Source organism: Lates calcarifer, linkage group LG7_2 (assembly GCF_001640805.2).
Source record: "Lates calcarifer isolate ASB-BC8 linkage group LG7_2, TLL_Latcal_v3, whole genome shotgun sequence".
Classification (NCBI taxonomy): Eukaryota; Metazoa; Chordata; class Actinopteri; family Centropomidae; genus Lates; species Lates calcarifer.
The window spans coordinates 11,791,063-11,811,624 of record NC_066854.1 but is presented as its reverse complement, the minus strand read 5'-3'; the positions used below and the strand labels follow the sequence as shown (position 1 = coordinate 11,811,624).

At 40.0% G+C, this 20,562-nt stretch overlaps 1 protein-coding gene across 1 annotated transcript in view; it reads left to right on the top strand.

The window, feature by feature from the left end:
* The first annotated feature begins 695 nt into the window (after window positions 1-695).
* The window catches only part of LOC108880220 (dedicator of cytokinesis protein 9), a 40,233-nt gene continuing 20,366 nt past the window's right edge, over window positions 696-20,562 (top strand). The window contains exons 1-17 of the mRNA XM_051065981.1: window positions 696-945; window positions 4,242-4,358; window positions 9,333-9,422; window positions 11,476-11,558; window positions 13,211-13,280; window positions 13,777-13,872; window positions 14,961-15,095; window positions 15,259-15,433; window positions 15,799-15,854; window positions 16,937-17,011; window positions 17,137-17,277; window positions 17,933-18,280; window positions 18,359-18,441; window positions 19,170-19,292; window positions 19,393-19,475; window positions 19,578-19,765; window positions 20,395-20,460. Of these exons, the coding sequence (XP_050921938.1) occupies window positions 829-945; window positions 4,242-4,358; window positions 9,333-9,422; window positions 11,476-11,558; window positions 13,211-13,280; window positions 13,777-13,872; window positions 14,961-15,095; window positions 15,259-15,433; window positions 15,799-15,854; window positions 16,937-17,011; window positions 17,137-17,277; window positions 17,933-18,280; window positions 18,359-18,441; window positions 19,170-19,292; window positions 19,393-19,475; window positions 19,578-19,765; window positions 20,395-20,460 (2,046 nt within the window). The 5' untranslated portion in view covers window positions 696-828. The remainder of the gene's footprint in view (window positions 946-4,241; window positions 4,359-9,332; window positions 9,423-11,475; window positions 11,559-13,210; window positions 13,281-13,776; window positions 13,873-14,960; window positions 15,096-15,258; window positions 15,434-15,798; window positions 15,855-16,936; window positions 17,012-17,136; window positions 17,278-17,932; window positions 18,281-18,358; window positions 18,442-19,169; window positions 19,293-19,392; window positions 19,476-19,577; window positions 19,766-20,394; window positions 20,461-20,562) is intronic.

Sequence of the window (20,562 nt, the reverse complement as noted above, 5' to 3'; positions counted from 1 at the left end):
GAGCCACCACATCCTCATATTCCTATGTGCGGTCAGCTTTACTGTGAGCAACTAAAGAATTTTGGTTAGTTAGTGACAGATTATGGTTTCAGTTAACTGTTTGTCTCTCATGCACTTTTTTCTGTTTTAACCCCACAATCTTTCCCTGAACTAAACCAAGCACTACCTAATCATAACCGTCAAAAAGTTTAATGATAAGTCAAGCTTGTTTGTACCCTGTAATTACTAAAAAAGTTAGTAATAGCATAATTGTGAATAATTATTTATAAGATCTGCCTTCTCAAATTTGTTGCCCCATTATTCCCTGTATTTCTTCCCTTGTAGGCACTCAGTAAGTATTCTACTGGCACCCTGTATATACAAATACAAACTATAACCTAAGTTGTTCCAAAAACTTTTTCTCCTTGTGCTCTTTTTTCTGTTTTCCAACACTTCGTGTTTTCAACTCACACACAAAAGGCAGGTGGAGCAGACAGATGACGACACGACCTCTGGGCCTCCTCTAAGTTTTTAATGGGGGAGTGGTCGATTTTCTCCTCCACTCTTGCTTTCACAAATCACATACTGTACATACAAACACACACATATCCCCTCCCACCCTCACAGCTGCTAGCAGCTGTGAGGGTGGGAGGGGCCCTACCCTTCTGATGAGAGTTGGAGAGGGAGAGGGAGGCTGGGCTATTGTGATTGAGTAAAGAGGGAATCTCACTGGACGTCGACAAAGCTCTCACAATCCTCACAGACTGCAGGCAACTTTGTGCCATGGCAGTGTGTGTGCAGTGAGTCTCTCACCTGATTTTAGACTAAACAGAGACAGGACTGACCACTATGCAGGGCCGGGCAGGCAAAGCCCCCAAAAGGGAGATGGTGATAGAGTCTCCACAGCAGTACAAGAGCCTGGCTGAGATTGAGGCAGAGGTGGAGGCTGGGTCACAGGTGGCAGCGGTAAGTCTGTGCTGTGCCATCTTTTACATAGAAGCAAATCTGAAATTCTGAAATCCATTCTTTCCTTTGGGAGTTTCTGATTGTTTAAACAAGCTCTTTTTATCTCTTAGATTCCCTTTCAAGAGTAGCTTTGAAGAATTTTTAAAGGGTTGGACGGAAATGGGAAATAGCAGCTTCAGGGTACTCCTCTCCAGGGGGTTCAATGTTGATCTTTTTTTAGGAAATGGAGCACTTGTGGCTCCCTTTGTTCATTGATTGCTCCTGTGCTCAGACTCTGGGACTTTGACAAGTTGGCTAGCAGAGTTGGTACAATGACAAAGATTATAGGTTCACTGGCTGTTCACTGTAAACGCTCTATATTATCTTTTAGCATTTTTATAAGCAAAGTTTTTAAAGAGATATTTCCATGGTTAGACTGGCATTTGGAACCATTTGCTACTTTGCTATTTTGCACAATTTGTATTATATTTTGCAAAATGCGCATTGAAGTTGACCAGCAAATCAAGATTATAAATCATAGTTTCCTAGTTATGTAACAGTATTATTAAACTGACAGTAAGAATAATCACACCTTCATCAGTCTTCACAATAATCTTGGTCCTCGCTCAGTTCTGTCTAATGTATTCATGTGAGATAATTACTGGCAACTTATACAGTTCACAGGTGCTTGTTGTTATCTTCTGTCTGAATGGCAGTCGTCCAGTTGGAAATCAGAGCAGACGATTTTCTACTTATCAGATGATCTTTTACGTACAAAGGGCTGAGAGATATGCAGGGATATTTTTCATTACATCATCAGGAGGATTGGTTGGACGAATCAAAATGTAAATCTATGGTCAGACGTCTGTTTAATTGGCCTCAGTTTGTTATGTGTTCATTGGACCCGGACCAGGAAGCTAATCCAAATAATCTGGATCGCATTCACGCCTAGGGGCCACATACGAGCGAGAAGACTGCAATAACTTAGAAATATACAGAGAGATAGGCAATAAGTCTTAGTAATATTTATCATATTTTACGATTTCCTTGTTTTCCATGTAGTGTTGTTTGTTTGTAAATTCTGCAGTACGACCAACATAATCATATTCATACCAGTCTTTATCCATCTTTTGGCTCTAGCTGATGGCAGTGTCAGTTGGTCCAGTTCTAACTATTAACTAACTATTACTGCTATTGAAATGTACTACAAACATTCATGGGTCACCATCTAGGTGAATCAGGCGATCTTCTGATTTTTTCTCCAGTGTCATCATCATGTCAACATTTTCGTTTGTCCAATGCTAATACTAATAACATCCCCATCAGTCTTAGCTGGACTTTGTTTTTGTGCTTATTCGCTAATGTAAGCACACTAACAAGCAAAAATAAGATGGCTAAAATGGTAAACATGCTAAGCATCAGCATGTTAGCACTGTTACTGTGAGCAATGTTAGTCAAGTCAGTTTTTTTATATATCACCAAATCACAATAAAAGTTATCTCAAATAGTGCAGATTAGTCATACTTTATATTACAAAGAGACCAAATTCTCACATGAACAAGCATTTGTGACAGTGCATGCTGACATTAGATTTGCTTTAGTGTATAAACTGCAGTCTCGCAGAGTGAGTGAATCTGTAGTGTGGTTAAATACTTTTTGTTTCTCTGATAAAGGTTGGTTCAGGCACCTTTGCACGCAACACATAATTACAGACATTTTTCGCTCTGTATGTATGGCATTTCATAGACTGACCAAGAACTTTTGTTGCAACCCTGCTTTAGATCCTCAGAAATCATCCATTTTTATTCATAGATCTTGTATTCTATGATGGTTTATATAAGGGAAATGGAATGGAGGCAAGAATTAACATTACAGAGTTTGACTGGCTTCGTTCTTAAGTCTTGACTTATGACTTTATGCATGAGGTCTTTATTTATACCAGAAATTAAGATGTGCAAAAATGAACACACTTCCCCCACAAACAGACTGTACTTTGTGATAGAAACTCAGATTGTGAAGTATTTAAAAACTTAAAGTCTGTCTTGGTTCAACTTTAAATAGATCAAAGCTCTATTTACTCCAGCCACACATGTATGTCATATGTGAGGATCTATTTTATACCACAGCCAGGCTTTCTGACGGAGGACATGCTGGTGGGATCCCTTGTGTCTTTTCTGTGGAATGTTAGAGCTGATGTCTTCTCTCTGCTAGAACATTATCACCGATCAGCCACAACATCAAAACCAGTAAACCAGTACCACTATTTACTGTAAGTCTAGTGCAGTTTTCCATGTGAGCTTCCAGTGACTGGTACAGTGACTTCTCACTCATCCATCCCTCGCCATCCAGAGTCTCCTTCTCTCTTAACCCACATTCATCTCTGTCTCTGACAGTTCCTGCTGCTGTAGATGTCAGCCAGTCACTCTGTGAAAGAACAATGGCAACTTGTCCAGACAAAATGAACACCCAGTTTTCCCTCTGTATCAACCCATGCAATGACACCCTTATTATGTGTACAGTTATGTGTAAAAAATAATTGAAAAAGTGGGAGTTAAAGTCTGTGTTAAGAAAATTCAGAGATATGTCTACAAAAACATTATTTATGTCACAAAATAGTTTCTGAAAACATGTGGAAACATGTGTAAACTCTGTATTACTGCACTGTGGAGCTGTTTTCCATCAGTTTCATTTTCAGGATTTTATGGGCGGGTCTAAAATGCTGGCTCCATGACGCACTTGGAGCCACCACACAGCCTAACCCCGCCCCTAACACTCTAACCGTTATGAATAGCAGCGTTGCGTTAGCATTAGCGCTCCACTCCTGAAGGTTTTCCAAGCTAGTTATGTAGTCCTTATTTAAACTTTCAAAGTAATTAAGAGGAGGTGGATTAATTTAGTGAAGAGCCACAATGGAGGGAGAGCTGGGGAGCACCAACAGCCGTCTCTGCAGAGACCGTTTCACTCCGGTCAGTTTCACACTTTCATCGACGATAATTGAAATTCCGCTGTCACTTATGAATGAGGCTAAACCATAGACTGTATATGGGCTAAACCGACCGTGCCCCCCCTGTCTGTAGAACTCCAAGGCTACTTGTATCTGTTTTACAGGTTGTGGTGCTAACAGGCTGCTAACGGTCACTGTACTGCAGCGTTAGAGTGGGCGTGGTTTCCGCGGACACGCCCCCAGCGTCAGCACATGTTTCTGTGATGGGACTAACTCAGAATGCAATTAGTATTACTGCTTTACACAGACGTTAACTCCAGTTTTGTTATAAATTGCCCAACATTAGGACTGATACTGTCATATCCTTATTTAGGTCAAGCCGAAGATCATTGAGCCTTTGGACTACGAGAATGTGCTTCTACAGAGGAAGACCCAGATCATCAGTGATGTTCTGCGGGACATGCTGCAGTTCCCCACTGATGACTTCCAGGTAAGAGATAGAGAGAGTTATTTAGCACTGTAGGTAAATTTTTGTTTAGTTTTCCCCCCTCTCATAGGTCAGTGGCAGAACAGTGCTCTTGAATCTGGTGTTGATTAAGGCTTTATCCACACTAGCACACAAGTTTAAAACCACAGTCAAACTGTAGAAAATTATATGACTCACAATAATATTTTCAGAGTTTTCCATCCACATTGAAATGTCAATTTCACCACAACAAAATGCTGCATTATTTATTTATTTTTTTTCCACTTTGTGGCAGTAGAAGCAAGCTGCAAACGCAACACTGACATTATAAGCTTTTACGTTGATATGGCTAAGGTGTTAGCAGACCTAGAAGACACAGACCAACAACAACAGCTCCTAAGAAAGCTAAGAAAGCGATAACTGTAGCATTTTGCTAAAGCCTTTACTAGCGAGGATAATTCTTAAGTTTTAATGCTGCAACCCAATTTGATGAATTAAAACTAAAAAACTAAGAACCTTGCAAACAACTTCACACAAACTTAGTGACAGCTGCTGCAACCCAGTGCAGTTCATGGGCACACTGTGATAATCTTTTAGGAGTCTTACACTTGACAAGTGTCTTTTAAGGAAATCAGGTCCAGTTTAGCACAGCTGATAGCAAGCATACAGGTAAATTATGATATTATCTGGGAAAGCCATGTGTGAAACTGCCCATAAATTTGACTTCTACATGTACTGCATGTAATCATTGGCTCACTGTCTTATAAACATTTACATGCTCCATGGGTCTGGTGCTTGAGTTCAAAGGAACTCCAAGACTGTACCAACATTACATCACCGTAGTGCTGAGCATGGATCTCAGCATGGTCTACTCCCAGTTTGAGAGAGAAAGAGAAAACACAAGGAGGCTCATGCTCAAATATTTGTCATTCCTTAATTCTCAAAGTCATCTAAAAAATAAATAAATCACCAGGAGTCAAACTTTAAAGGATAAGTAATATTCAACATTTTTCTTTTACAAAATTCCATTAAAAGTAAATGTTCTGTCTATGTATCCATAGTATCCATAAATGTTGCTGTTGAAAATAGTCTCCAGCAAATGAACCTTTTTCTCCTTTCTGAGTAACATTTTCTTAAAACTACAGTGCCTAGCTCTTTTCCTGAGCCTTTTATAAAAATGGAACTCTGTATTTAAGTTGTGTAAAACCTTAACTTTCTCAGTATGATTTGGTTGGTCTCATACAGACAATAACATTACAGTAAAATGAACTCAACAAAACAAGAGAATAAAATAGACATGCTTGTGAATTGAAGTTCATAGCAACCACAGAGTATGTGGTGGGAAATCTACAACCTACAGACTGTTTTCAGACTGTTTCACAATCAGTAGATGATGAGTGGTTTTCATTACAAGGCTGTCTACAGTGCACACCCATTAGTAACTGCCCAGTGTTACAGTGTGTGTGTGTGTGTGACTGTGTGTATGTGCGTGTGTGTCTGGTCTGACCCACTCTGTCCATCTGTCTAACCTGCCATATGTTTTACATCACTGGGCTTAGAGAAGAGAAGGGGGGAGTCAGCCAGAAATGTAGGTCTTGCGTGTGCACGTGCTGCACAGATTCACAAACATATGGATACGTGCACACTGTAATGGGGCATGCACAATAGAGCACGGTGGAGGGAGGTAAAACGAGGTGAAGTGTTGAGTTATGGATTAACTTTCCCTACACGCACATTCATGCAGAGTAGTGTATGGGAAATATCCTTGGATGGATGATGCAGTTAAGATAAAGTGCAGTTTTAATTTAGCTCATGACCAGCCATGCTCATGATTTTAATTGAAAGCAGGCTATTGTTGTCAGGTTAGAATCAAATGATTCTTTTGGTCATCCAAAGTCTTCAAATTCTTGAAGCTGCACACGTTACCATACATATGGACACATAAAACAGTCACTCTGCAGTTCACTTTCATCTTTCAAAAGTGGAAAGATCACTTCAGAAGACATATCTCTCTCCTCCTGTCCCTAACTACTCTGCCCAGATATCTCCATGTTAGAAAATTCAATTCCTGCCTGGCATCACCCTGACTGCCCCGCAGCGTCACTGCCGCTGGGAACAGGCTCCTCTGGCCCAGCGGAGGCCATCAAAGCTCCAGTTTAATGACTGTGAAAGGAATGCTGTTAATTGGCAGCCAGCAGTTCCTGCTCACAGTTTTTTGACAGCTATACACTTTGGTCAAAGTCTCCCATGAGTGACTGGTCAAATGGACAGGCCATGTGTTTGAATGGTTTGTTTTGAGTGAATCGGTAGAAATGCAGACTGAGAATTAGGCTCTAAAACTTAGATGCTACTGCAACTGAAGTGCCTTTGAAGTGTCATACTGTGTTATAGTGGGGTATAATTGGTCATTCACCCATGAATGAAAATTCTACCATCATCTAATCACCCTTGAGTTTTTAATGGTCATGGATCACAGGGAAACTTAGCCCCTGCAGTTTTATCTTACCCTGTTAACATAATGTTAAAGTTAAAGCAATAGCGTGACATTTTAAATATTCTCTTTCTTGCATAGAGTTTGATGAGAAGATCAATATTGCTATCATGTCTGAATGCTAAATACTGCATGAAGCCAGAGCCAGGAAACCACTTATTTAGACTTGCATAAAGGCTGGAAGCAGGGGGAAACAGCTAGCTTGACTCTGTCCAAACTTAAAAAAAATACTACATCTACATCCAGTCTTTATGCTAACCTAGGCCAGTCATCTCCGCTTCATATTTAGTGCATAGTTATGAGTCTTATCTAACTTTTATCTCCTATTTCTCTCTTAAACATAAAGATGACACAAATTAAACAAGTTATTTTTTAACCCTTGAACTGAGACAGACGAGCTGTTTCTTCATGCTTCCTGTCTTTATTCAAAGCTAAGCTAAACACCTGCTGCTCAGTGTCATACATATTGAACAGATAAAAAAGCAAATAAGCATATTTCCCAAAATGTTGACTCTTAGCAAAGTGTTTTTTTCTTTAATACAGCTACAACAAAAGCATGAAATGTCAGTTACATTTTTCCAAGCGACTCAAGTCTTTTGTAGCCAAACCACTGCTTTACTGGCCTGAATGACCAAATTTTCTCCCTGCTTCAGATGTTTTAACATATCATCAGTGCTTGTGATTTATAGTACTTGAAAGAACTTTATTTGACCTGCACACAGATTATATAGGACTGAATAAACTGAGCTCAGTGTGGGCTACTGACATGTCTTATTGTAAGAGTGATCTGGACAAATGAGGGCAGAGATTCAATAACTGTATATATTTGCCAGTGTAAGAAATGGGAGATATATGACAAAACTAGGTCATTGTGCCACTGAGTCCCACTCATCTTTGTGGGTTGAGTAGAAAAGCAGAGCGCTAAGTGGGAGCAATGGTGGCTGCAGCGTCCAATAGCTGTGTGTGCCAGCCCAACAATCTTGAAGCCCCGAGGTGCCTTTTACTCCCTGACTATAGATCCTCACTCTCCCCTCTTTGGCTCTATCTGTCTAATAAGGCTGGCAGGGGAAAGAATTAGGACTGGAATAAGGATAGGCTGCGGAAGATTGACTGCAGCATTGATTGCTTTATTCTATGAGCAACTCAAATGAACAAAAGAATCTTCTTTCATCTCTATTTACACATATATTAGAATTTCAAGTTTGTTTGAAGCAATAGCATTTTGGGAGACCAGTGATGTTATGTCTGGCACCAGAGCTGTGAGACTTGTGGTGTTATTTCACATGAAAAGGCAGTGATGTTTGAATCACTGTTTTAGAACTGCTTCAGAGTTATAATAATCATGTGTCTGATGACATTTCATGCAATTTATTGCTATGAACGTCTGCTCTGTAAGTGATGTTTGAAATTGCTTTGGGCCACTGAAGGGCACTTCTTAAAGTTCACTGAGTTACACACATACTTGACAGAGTTGGAGACAGGTGTTTTTAGCAACTGTATGCACACAAAAAAACTAGATTTGGTTGCTGATATAGCCAATTTAACACATGAACAAAGCATATCTTGCCAGTTACACTTGAACTTGAAACGTACTGTTCTTACACATGTTCTGTAAAACAACACACCCATAAACATTTAAAGATAAAATTAAAAACATGTGTCTACACAGAAAATTTAGCATGGGCAGCACGTTAGCAGAGCAGCAGCAGAAGCAGCTCCAGTGCTCAGTCTGTGCCTGAACAACATGAGTTCAAGCACAGTATTGAGCAGGACACTTACGTATTGGAATTGTTCTTACACCTGTAAAACTTAGGGAAATAGACTTGAAGTGTAAATATACGCTTCAGGACATGTTTACAGGCGTGTAGCTCAAGTAAAACATGAGTCTGTGTAGACAGCTGGGTCAATTAAAAAAGAAGTGGGTGAAGTGGGTCTGCTCTGTCAGAAGCATGAGAAAGATGTGTCTGAAACGCTTTCTGTAGATATGCTGTTAGGTTGTTCCAATCTGGAGGCAAGGCTCCTCCCATGGTTCATCACTGCAGTCTTTTTGAGTCTTAGATTTTGTTTGCTTCCTGTTCCAGACGTTCCTAATAAATATTATACAAAAAGATTATTATCCTCAAATTTGAAATTGAGAGGAAAATGTTAGTCAGCAAAACACTTACTACAACTAGCACACTGATTACAGTGAGAAAATCAAACCTGTGATCCTCTGTAAGTTGTTTGGACCACACTGTGAGGGTTTTTACCAATAGATGGCAATAAGCAATTTTGAGAGCCCTTAATGTTGTAGGAGCACTCATACATTGCACCATTCCCAGGAAATAAGCCATTTGTTTTCTAAAAGTTGAATAAGAGGATTGATAAAACTCTCCTGTCTATAGGAGATGGGTCCACTGTGTGAGTGAATATGCCCTGATGTATAAAAACACTAGCAGGGCGAATCTACTAAGCCAGTGTCTTCCATCAGTCTGTTTTTCATGCCTGCTTTCCATCTCTCTCCTCAGATCTCTACCCTGCAGCGCCAGGGCAGGACTCAGTTCTCCACCGTGCCAGAGACTGCTGAGAAAGAAGCTCACTCGCTGTTTGTCCAAGAGGTAAAACTAATACATACCTGACATAAGCCTGCTTTATCCATTCTTTATCCACCAACCTTGGCCAAGTATCTCTGTTATGACTGAAGGCCTGCTCTATTCTTCTGTTTGGAGGCACAGGTGCTTTGGCTCTATTCACAGAATGCAACTGACTCTCACACCCTGAAGACCAGTCAGATACTGGAGCTCAAAAGTCCAGCAATGAATACAGCCAAAGATTCATTATGATTTATTTGTAGTGTATTGATAAAGCAGAGCTGATTAGATTTCAGCTAGTGAATAAAGAAAAATGTTTCTCGACCTCTCACATGAATTAGAGACAAGGGAAAACTGATACAGTGCATGTCAAAAATGTTGCTCTTAGCCTTTAAATGAACTTCCATTAGCGTTCTCCACCCTCACATGTTTCCTGACAGCGCGGTGTATTGGTCACAGATGGAGCCCAGCGTTCTTTGGCAGTTCACGTCATGTTGTTTCAGAGGAGCTGTGTGCAGGGGCTAGTTGGGGTGCGGCCTGATAGAGCCTGATAGGGGATAGTCCCCCATGGCTGCAGCCAGGACTTACATCATAACTACATCTGGAGCAGCCAAATGTCCATATACAGATGTGATGTTCTGTTTAAGAATTTATTTTTCCACCTTTTAGTAACCCCTTGCCTCACTCAACACGTGTTTTATGAATTCGTAGAACTGATGAACACATAGTGATACTAGAGGTGTTTGTTATAGTTATGTCACATGTTGCTCTCCTCTCTGAAGGAAGAAATCAAGTAGTTTTACCCCAGAAAATCCCTCATAACCATGTTGACTTGAAAACTAATAACTAGATGTTATAGAATATGAATTGCAAAATTATACAGGAAAGCCCAATTTCGACAATTTATTTCTCCAGGGGAGTCTGGGTGACTCCAGTATTATGTATGTGATTTTTCTTCCCACTCTACCAATAATTACAGCCCCAGTTTTCCCATGTGTTTCAGCAAACTTGGTGGTCCTCTAGTAATTTAAGTCTGGGTCAGAGAGATGCTCTGCATATTCACATCAGTCCACACATATAATAAAGGGAGTAAATACAAATTTTACCAGAGTAAGACTAGGGTGGTATAATTTCATGTTCCAGTTGATTCTGTCTTTGCTTGTCTATTGTTGTACTGCTGAACTGATTTTTATGTGTAGGGGATCTATAAGTATTTAACACTTTGCAGATCACACTTTGCAGTTCCTCTCTTTTTGTCTTTGGAGACATATTTTTATCACTATTTTCAGAGAGAGCACAGTTATCAAGGCCCAAGAACAAAAACATATCAAGTTATGACTTGATGATGAAGTCACTCTTAAGATGACCATTTAAACTAATAATTATTATGATAAAGACTCAGATACCCTGTATAGATTAAGTAAATTATCTTTGCCAGATTTTCAAAAGTTTATCTAGCTTATATTTTGTGAAATAACTTCTCTTTGCTCTCTTTGCTTCGCTTCATACAGGTGAGTAGTTTGCAACTGTATTTAGTAAATAATACAAATACTAAAAACAATACTAAGAGGGCTATCGTAGCAAAAGGGCAAGTTTTACTGAGTAAGGCCATTATTTCCAGTTGACAGCTATGTGAACCATACCAGCACCCAGTGCTCTGACAAGTGTGCAAATAGTTCAACTAAATAATATTAATCCTGCCTGAATGGGATTGAAGTCAGAGTTTCTTAGACTCAGTGTTCTCATTTAAAACATCAGTGAAGTCAGGTATTTTTTTGGTCTGATGTTTCTCATGTGCTGGATTTGTGCCAAGATCATTAGAAGTGTTGGTAAGGCTGCTAAAGTTGCTTCTGCTAGAACTCTTTCAAGGCTTAAAGTCTCATCCAAGTCCAAAGTCCATCCAAGAAAATTCCTACTTATGAAAATAGTTTTTGGATGGAAATCAGATACATAACTACTTTTCCGAGGTCATTTTAGAAACCTTAGCCTGTCTATGTCTGGACAATGTAACTAAGTACATGACTTAATTTGCTCTTGTTGAAATGACTCTTCACCCCTTACTTGATTTCTGTCTCTGCAGTGTATCAAAACCTACAAGTCTGACTGGCACGTGGTCAATTACAAGTATGAGGAGTATTCTGGAGACTTCCGCCAGCTCCCAAAGTAAGTGCCTGTAGCACACGGGAAATGTGCATGTGTGTGCTTCAGTTGTATTGACAGGTGTTTTGAGGTGTGAATGGAAGTGGACTACTTATACATTTCTCCCAACATTTACACACTGAAAAAAAAATGAAAAGGGATCACCAAAGACCCCAAGTCATCCGCTGGGCACCTTGAATGTTTGTAAAAAATGTCATGGCTATCCATCCATTAGTTGCTGAGACTTTTCAATCTGGAACAAAGAGGTAGACAAACCTAAACTGCAATCCCTAGATACATGTTCGTGGCTGAAAACTCCCTTTAAAGAAATGAATGAGATTATTATTTAACTGTGTTAGCTCTTGAAAAAAAAAACCTGTTAGCTTTTGTAAGGAAGTGTAACAAAAATCTAAAATCTATCACTTGTTGCCTCTTAGTGTTGAAATCAGTAAATAGAACAGATTTACACCTCCGTCTGTTCCACTAATTTACAAAGCAAAATGCCATCTTGCTGTTTAAATCACACTGATTTGTACAGTTTGTGTTTTCTCTAAAGCTTTATATTTATGAATGCATGTGCTCTCCAGCTCATAGTCTGTTTTGTCCACTGCATAGCACACTGTGCTGCACTTCAAGGCACATTGTAAATCTTACTGTGTTCAGTTATTCTCCCCTTTGTTTACAACCCAGTGGATGTTTTAGCAAGAACCCTAGAAACACGGATATCTGTGTCTTGGAAGCTCCAGGCTCATCCACAACAACAATAGCAGACTTCCTATGTTTTTCTACCGAGGATAAGCAGGGCTATTCTGAGACTGCTGTTGACTGATATAATTAAAACGTGAAGGAAATCCCACAATGCATCATGTGTCCTAGGTCGAGTCACTTTCCTTAAGGACAGGAATGTGCTTTACAGATGTTGTGTGTCATGTTTAAAACATTGTAGAATAAAAACTAGACAAGCCCCGGCCTTGGCCTCGACTCTGTTTATGCTAGCAGCTCCCCAGAGAGAGCTAGGTCTTGTAAAAGTCAAAGGGCAAGCTGTCCGTCTGGGATTTGAGCTGTACATGAGAGAAGCAGCTGCCATATTTCCTGGCAAAATGCTGTAAAGCTAGGGGCATTCTCGCGTAGCCTTGAAAAACCATTTGCATTTTGCATGTTTTACATTCTGAAACATACAAGATTATTTCATAGATCCACACAGTCAAGACCTTGATTTATGGGTTTTAACCCCTCTCTTATCTTTTAGCCATATATCAAGAATGCTGTCAAATCTGCCTTTCAAATCAGATCAGAAATCAGATCAGTGTGTCCAAATCTATCTAGATGCAGAAATCCCTCTACATACTTTCATGACATACAGAAATGATTATTTGAGTGCACCTCTCATTGGCCTAATCACAAAATTCAATCATATTGCACTTGTCCTTATATTATTAAAGGACATGTTCTAGACCAGGAATTTCCAACCAGGCTTTCTTGTACCCAAAAAATAGAGGTTATGATTTGATTTTAAAAATCTAAAGTAGAGTCAGCTGTGAATACCATGTGTTGCAGTCACAGTGTATTCCTGTCAGCAAGCAAGCAGAGTAGGGTTTGACTTCTTAACCTCCATGTATTTATTTTGGTGATGTGACCTACAAAAAAAAAAAGCTATCTTCCTCCTTCCCTCTCAGTAAGGTATTAAGACCTGAGAAACTGGCAGCTCACCTATTTGAGGTGGATGAAGATGTGGAAAAAGATGAGGTGAGTCCACTAATCCAAAGCTTTCTCTTCTCTTTTTATAAGGCAGCCTGTTTTCTTCAGTGGTCTAGGCCTTCACCATTTCCCAGAATAGCCAACATCTTCATGATGTTTGTAGTTTTTTAAAGGCACCCTTCTCAATAATTACCTCACTTTGGGTATTGATTTAACTTAAGGCCAGTGACCTTTAATGGGCACACTGTCATGGCTAAAATCCCCTGAGATTATAAAAGTGCAGAGTTGATCTTAATGAAGCAGATTCTTCTCAGGACTGAACAGAGAGTCAATGCAGGCCTCTCCTCCCACTGATCCTGGAGGCAGTCAGCAGATTTTTAAGCTTAAAGCAAGATGTGTAAATGAATGCATGTGTGGGAGTGTGTATATGTTTGGTCCAGTATATACTCTAGATATGAATGTTCCTTCATCTTTCTATGTGATTTTGTTCATTAAAAGACTGAACCTTTGCAATAATGTGTGCCCTCTGCTTTTCCTCCTGCAGGACACAGCCTCCCTGGGCTCTCAGAAGGGAGGAGTGTCAAAACATGGCTGGTTGTACAAAGGCAACATGAACAGCGCAATCAGTGTTACTATGCGGGTGAGTGCAGAAGAGTGAAACTTAAACTTGTGATTACATGCCCCAACCCTCCCTCATTCTTCTCTGCTGTAGCCACTAAAAGCAACATAGCCTTTCACAATCCCCTTTCACATCTAATGCTGACTGCTGACATTTTTAGCCAGTGTGGTAATAAATTCTTTGACATAAATAAGAATTGCAAATTGTCCAGACTTAAAAATGTCAACATTTCAGTTGTGACAGCAAACCAAGACAGTCTTTTGCTCAAAAACAGTATAACTTAAAATCCTAAGTTGTGATATTGTGTTAACTCATCAAATCAAGTTGTTAGGAAACATTGAGAGCTTATTAGCACACTTCTTTTTTTTACTAATTTGAGGTAAGTTGCTGAATCACACGATCTTCTCTCTGATCAAAACTGAAACAGGTATCATAATGGAGATAGGTGTCCACCTAAACCACTCCTCACATTCTTCAGTGTGTTTTAACCACAGATTTCAAACCATGATCCACTGATTCACTGTGGAAAAGTATAATAAAAGCCACTGGTGGAAAAAGATCTCAAAACTACTGCTTGAGTAAAAGTTAGAGTGGCAAACTGTAGCAATATGATGGAGTAGAAGTATGCAGTAGCATTAAACAGAAACACCCAAATAAAGTGCATAAACCTCATACATGTGCTTCAGTACAGTATTTGAGAGTGAATACAACTGGAAGTTAACAGCTCTTCACAATATAACTAAACAGCTGTGTTGGCTCAACTTAATTTTCTATGTTTGACTACTTAAAAGGTTTAAGTTGTCTGAACAAAACACTATCAGTGGACAGGACCAGTAATTTCACACTTAATGAAATGCTTGATTAAGCAAGCAACAAGCTAGCTGGCCTCTTACAGATTAAGTTGACAGTAAGTAAGCAGTGGCAGCTTATTTCATCATTAGTCTTTCTCCCTTTGCACATAAGGAAATTGAATTAACCTTTGCTTATGTGAGCTCATAACTTGACATATTTTTTATTTCACCCTTGAGCTCTCCCATGCCCTATCTCCTTTTCATGGTGAGAGAAAGAAACAATTTGAGATGATAACATTCTCTATTTTCATCCTCTAGTCCTTCAAGAGAAGGTACTTTCATCTGGCTCAGCTTGGAGATGGCTCTTACAACCTCAACTTCTACAAAGATGAAAACACCTCCAAAGAACCCAAAGGAACCATCTTCCTTGACTCGTGCATGGGGGTTGTTCAGGTAAGGAACCTCACACACCAAGGCCTTTGAAACCATACAATACAACGTGAATATATAAAACTAAAAGTGTGCATTCTGTAAACTGTTCCTGAAGAAAGTTGGCTTCTAAAGGTACTTCAAAATGGACTAAGTGTAATCAATCTTTGTATTTGTGTTCTTTTAGAACAGCAAAGTGCGTCGGTTTGCCTTTGAGCTCAAGATGCAGGATAAGAGCACATTCCTTCTGGCTGCAGACAGTGAAGCAGAGATGGAAGAGTGGATCAGCACCCTCAACAAGATTCTCCACAGCAGCTTTGAACAGGCCATGCAGGAGAAGAGGAATGGAGAGCTGCACGATGGTGTGTGTTTGTGCATTGTTCTTTTCATGTCTTTGACATTTGTGTTGTCTGTCTTAGCAGCTCAATTATTTTTGCATGTATTTATTTGCCTGCCTTATGGTGTTTGTCTTTGTTTTCATCTGTTTGTCTCCATGTCTTTTGATGGCTGCTGCACTCTTCAATTTGTCTGTTCCCCATGGAATAATTTATCTCTTCACTAGGATGTTTCCTGATAGAAATCGCTCATGCTTGATAAACAACTTCAGTATCAGTAGTTCTCTCTCTTAATTCTCCTTCACTTTTCATAGAGAAGGAGAAACCAGCACATCATTATGTTTTTATATAATTGCCTCAGCTAACAGAGCGCATGTTGATCTCTCTAACAGATGAGGAGCACGGAAAAACAGACCTCTCCTCCGGAAGTTTTCAAGACAGCTTTCAGGTAGCCTGTTTTTTCCATCTACAGTAACATGTTAAAACAATGCTCAGCACCTGTTTTAAAGCCACACCTATTCTACATGGATTAGTTTGTCCGGATGCTGATGAGGTGCTTTGGATGTCCAGATGACTTCATTTGGAAACAGTGTGAACTATAACTGGAGCAGAATAGCTCAACAGTTGTATTTTCTGAAACCAGGTCCCCACATTTCCTTGTTGGTGCTAACCAAGCAAACATCTGGTATACTGTGTATGGTCTCCAAATGTAGAGGCCAGATGAGGCCACCAGTACTAAACAGGAGTCCGGCAGTGGAACGTGGCCGTCTGAAAACAAACACTTAATGTAGTGGTGGAGTTGCTGTATTTAAAAAGTGAACATAGAGACTTAATGCTGCTCTAATCAATATTTTACATTAACAGTGGAGGAAGTTACTATGTGTAATATGAAAGGGGCCACTTGAGGTGACAAACCCAAGAGAAGTATCACCGAACACTGCATTTCCTCTCAGCTCTACAGAATATTTTTTCATATCTTTGAGCTTATTGTTTTGGTTTACAGACAGCAGTTTTTATGTTTTGGTTCAGTCTCACTGCTCTCATCAGCACCAATTTTGGCGAACGCAGGCAACTGTTTTCAGAGAAAAAGCTCTGATTAACTCACTGTAAACTACTACAACTTTAAAGGTGATAATGTGTAGTGTTTACAGCTTGTTATACTGCCCCCAAGTGGCCAAAAGTAACCTAATGTAGCTTTAAAGATAGAAAGGTACTAAGTATAACAAAGTTTGTCAAAATCAGGAAATGAATACAGTCCTAATAACACATGATACAGTAGCATCCCTCAGCAATGAAGCATTTGTCATGCTCATAGTATTTTAATGGATGTAAGTCTGACACCTGGCATATTTTGATTTTCATTAATGTTGTTTTGTACACTGACCACACTGAATATGTACACTGTTCATATCTTATACAGTCAGCATACGTTCATTTGCTGACTGTACAATCAATTTCATCCCGCTTCTTTTTTTGAATTATATGAGATACAGTGATGCTGAACCACATTCTCTGCTTTGTTTTTAACAGACTGCCAGAGATATTGAGTCCAAAATGAGAAGTGAAGCTCGCCTGAAACTGTTCACTCTGGATGCTTACACACAGGTGATGAAGATAATACCTGACTGCAAACTTGTGCATTTTGTATGAGTGTTGTTTGAATTCTCACCAGTAGCACAGTCAGTTTTGTTCCTGTCATTCATCAATTTCAACATCTCCTGTTTCCACAGAAACTGGACTTTTCTGGCATTGAACCAGACGTGCGTCAGTTTGAAGAGAAGTTTGGGAAGAGAGTCCTGGTCAGCTGTAATGACCTGTCTTTCAACCTGCAGGGCTGTGTTGCAGAGAATGAAGAGGGACCAACAACCAATGTATGTTTCACAGAAAACCCACCATTCAAATAGATTGTGCTTATGTATGTATTCTTATTTATGAGTTTCTATCAAGGTTGACAGATAAGGGCATGTCAGTTGGATGCACATATATTTACAATTATTGGAGCATGTTTCCAGCATAATTCTGGGAAATGTCTCTTAGCAAACGGGGGCGAGGTCTAAATCAGTTAAGAAGATCACAGACAGTTCAGATGGCCCACTTGGCTGACACCCGCCAAAACTGGTGTTGTTGGCAAAGGGGGAATGGTTGCTACCATGGCAACCAGCCTAGGCCTCCCACCATGCATTAGCACCAGTCTGAGGCTGGTTTCCTGCCGTCACTCTCCAGCGTCTCTGTCTCTTCAGAAGGAGTCCTCCTCTACACTCAGCTGGGAAACCACAGCTATTAGCTCTGCTACACTCACACATACTCAGTCACAAATGGGTTGGTGTAATGGACATGCATAGTGGAAAGAGTGAATGGGAGGATGAATTACAGTGTCGGTACATTTCCACTCAGTGGAAAATGAGAAGTGCATCAGGAAGGATCAGTATAGTTTAAACAGTTACATTTTCTTCCCTCAGCTCTCTCTGTTTGTCTCTCATCTCCCATTGCAAAAATATTTTCCCTACTTCCCTTCTCTCATCAAAGGTGGAGCCTTTCTATGTGGTCCTGTCCCTCTTTGACGTCCAGAACAGTAGAAAGATCTCCGCTGACTTCCATGTGGATCTCAACCACCCTTTGGTGCGACAAATGACAGCAGGCTCTGGTAGCGGGCAGGACTTGCAAATTAATGGCAGCAGAGGTGATGGACTGTTGGGTGGTCACAGGATGGCCAGTGGGCTCCCAGAGGGGGCACTCCAGTACCCCAGGCAGGGGGTGTTCTCAGTCACGTGTCCCCATCCAGAGATCTTCTTAGTGGCCAGGATTGAGAAGGTCCTGCAGGGGGGGATTACTCACTGCACTGAACCCTATATGAAGAGCTCAGACTCTGCAAAGGTATGTACTTGCAGAGATGATGAAGATGTGGCTGTAAATAACAAGTCATCTCACATGATCTCTTGTTTTCTTGTGTAGATGGCTCAAAAGGTACTGAAGAATGCTAAGACAGCCTGCAGCAGACTGGGGCAGTACAGGATGCCTTTTGCTTGGTCTGCAAGGTATGAAAACCCACAGAGTATTTCTGTAGTCTTCATTCTTTGTGTCGACAAGCTCTGAAGGAATAATTTGACATTTTGGGGAATATGCTCATTTACTTTGGGAGTTAGATGAGAAGATTAATCCCACTGTAATGTCTGGATGTTAAATAGTTTCCTGACTGGGACCTGGAACCTCCCCGAGTTTCTGCTGGTTGCCAGGCAACTGCTCAGAATTTAGAAAAGGTCCAGGACATAAAATAAAGGAAAAAAAAAAAAACTTAATCCCATTCCAGAACAACAGAGAATGAACTCATCAATTAGTCATCTAGTCCGGCTACACTGCAGTACCTCATTATACAGTAGTTTGTGAGATGTATTAACTTAATATTGATTATGTTAAAACCATGCATTCTTGTAGTTGCTAATTCAAGATTTAAATATCCACATATGCCAAAACCCAGTTTGGTTTTGAGATGGAATGTAGAGGCTTCCACCAGCAGCTGCTGTTGTGCCAATAAATGGAGACTGTTGGTATCTGTGGTGATTTTTATAGCAATCAAGAGGACTTAATCACTTGTGTCATGATACCACATAGTGATGAAAATTTAATACACTGTGTATACTGCTAACTGAATGAAAACTGTCAAAAGAAAGACAGCCTGTTTGGGGGAACAAATCTTGAAACTGCTGGAGTAGAACTGAAATATTCTTTCTCCAGTAAATTCAACACTTTTCTTTTGTCTCTGCAGGCCTGTGTTCAAAGATGCATCAGGAACTTTGGACAAAAGTGCTCGCTTCTCAGCTCTTTACAGACAGGACAGCAGCAAGCTGTCAGATGAGGACATGTTCAAACTGCTAACTGACTTCAGAAAGTCCAGTTTTTTCCCATTTTCTCTTTTCTCTCTTTTTAAGATATCACTGCAACTTGTTTTGATCCATTTTTAATTGCTGTTTCTGTCTCTGTTTTCCCAGCAGACCAGAGAAAATGGCCAAACTACCTGTTCTCCTAGGGAACTTAGATGTAACTATTGACAGTGTAGCTCCGGATGTAACCAGTAAATCCTTCTAAATATTTACAAAATCACTCTGAACCATCTATAAATAATCATAAGACCTTAAACTTGAACCCTGTAACCCCTCTCATTTCCTGTGTGCAGACTGTGTCACTTCCTCCTACATCCCCGTGAGGAACTTTGAAGGCAACGGGCCAGGCAGCGCTCTTCTGGAGGTGGAGGAGTTTGTGCCCTGCATTGCTAAGTGCTCCCAACCATTCACCATCTATAAAAACCACCTCTATGTCTACCCAAAACACCTCAAGTATGATGGGCAAAAATCCTTTGCTAAGGTATGTAGAGTAAGGATGCATAGCAATACATAGCAATTAATGTAATGTAACACCAACAGAGATTATATCATTCATTTTGAGCTTTTCTAGTGGAAGTTACATGATCTGCACGATCAATATTTTATCTTTCGCATGCTACATAAAATATTATTTCAAAACATATGACCTTTTTTAAGAGTAATGCTTTTGTTTGGCACGCATTCTCTGATCATCATCATTTTGTGCTCCTGTTTAGCCTATGGTACAACTGGCAACCGCCTCAAGCTTGTTCAGCCAAACAGCAGAGCTGGATAGAATTATCCTTGCGCATAGCAGCAGCTTCTGATTAATACATTAATAGTGGGATGTTATTTTCACTAGGTCAGCTCCATATAGGAGTCAAACCTGCCTTCTCTCCCCCATCTGTCTCTCTGCCTTCTTTTATTTTAAATGAGAGCTGGAAATCCTTTGCCTGAAATATTTTCCCTCCCTTTATTAAAACTAATGGACATCTGAAATGGGCAAAGAGAGGCACAGTACTGAAACTGTCTGGCATGAAATTGGTTTTAGGCCAGCAACGATGTCATGGAATTAGTTCTTTCTTTTCCATTATAATCTGCCTCTTTTTCACTTTTGTCTCCCCTGTTCAGGCGAGGAATATTGCTGTTTGCATTGAATTCAAGGATTCTGATGAGGATGAAGCCCAGCCACTGAAGGTGCATTAACAGATCATGTAGAAAATGGTGAACACAGTTTCATTTCAGTCGTTTGCACACTGCTGAAGAAAAAGTTAAAATGATAAAATTCAGACCAACAGA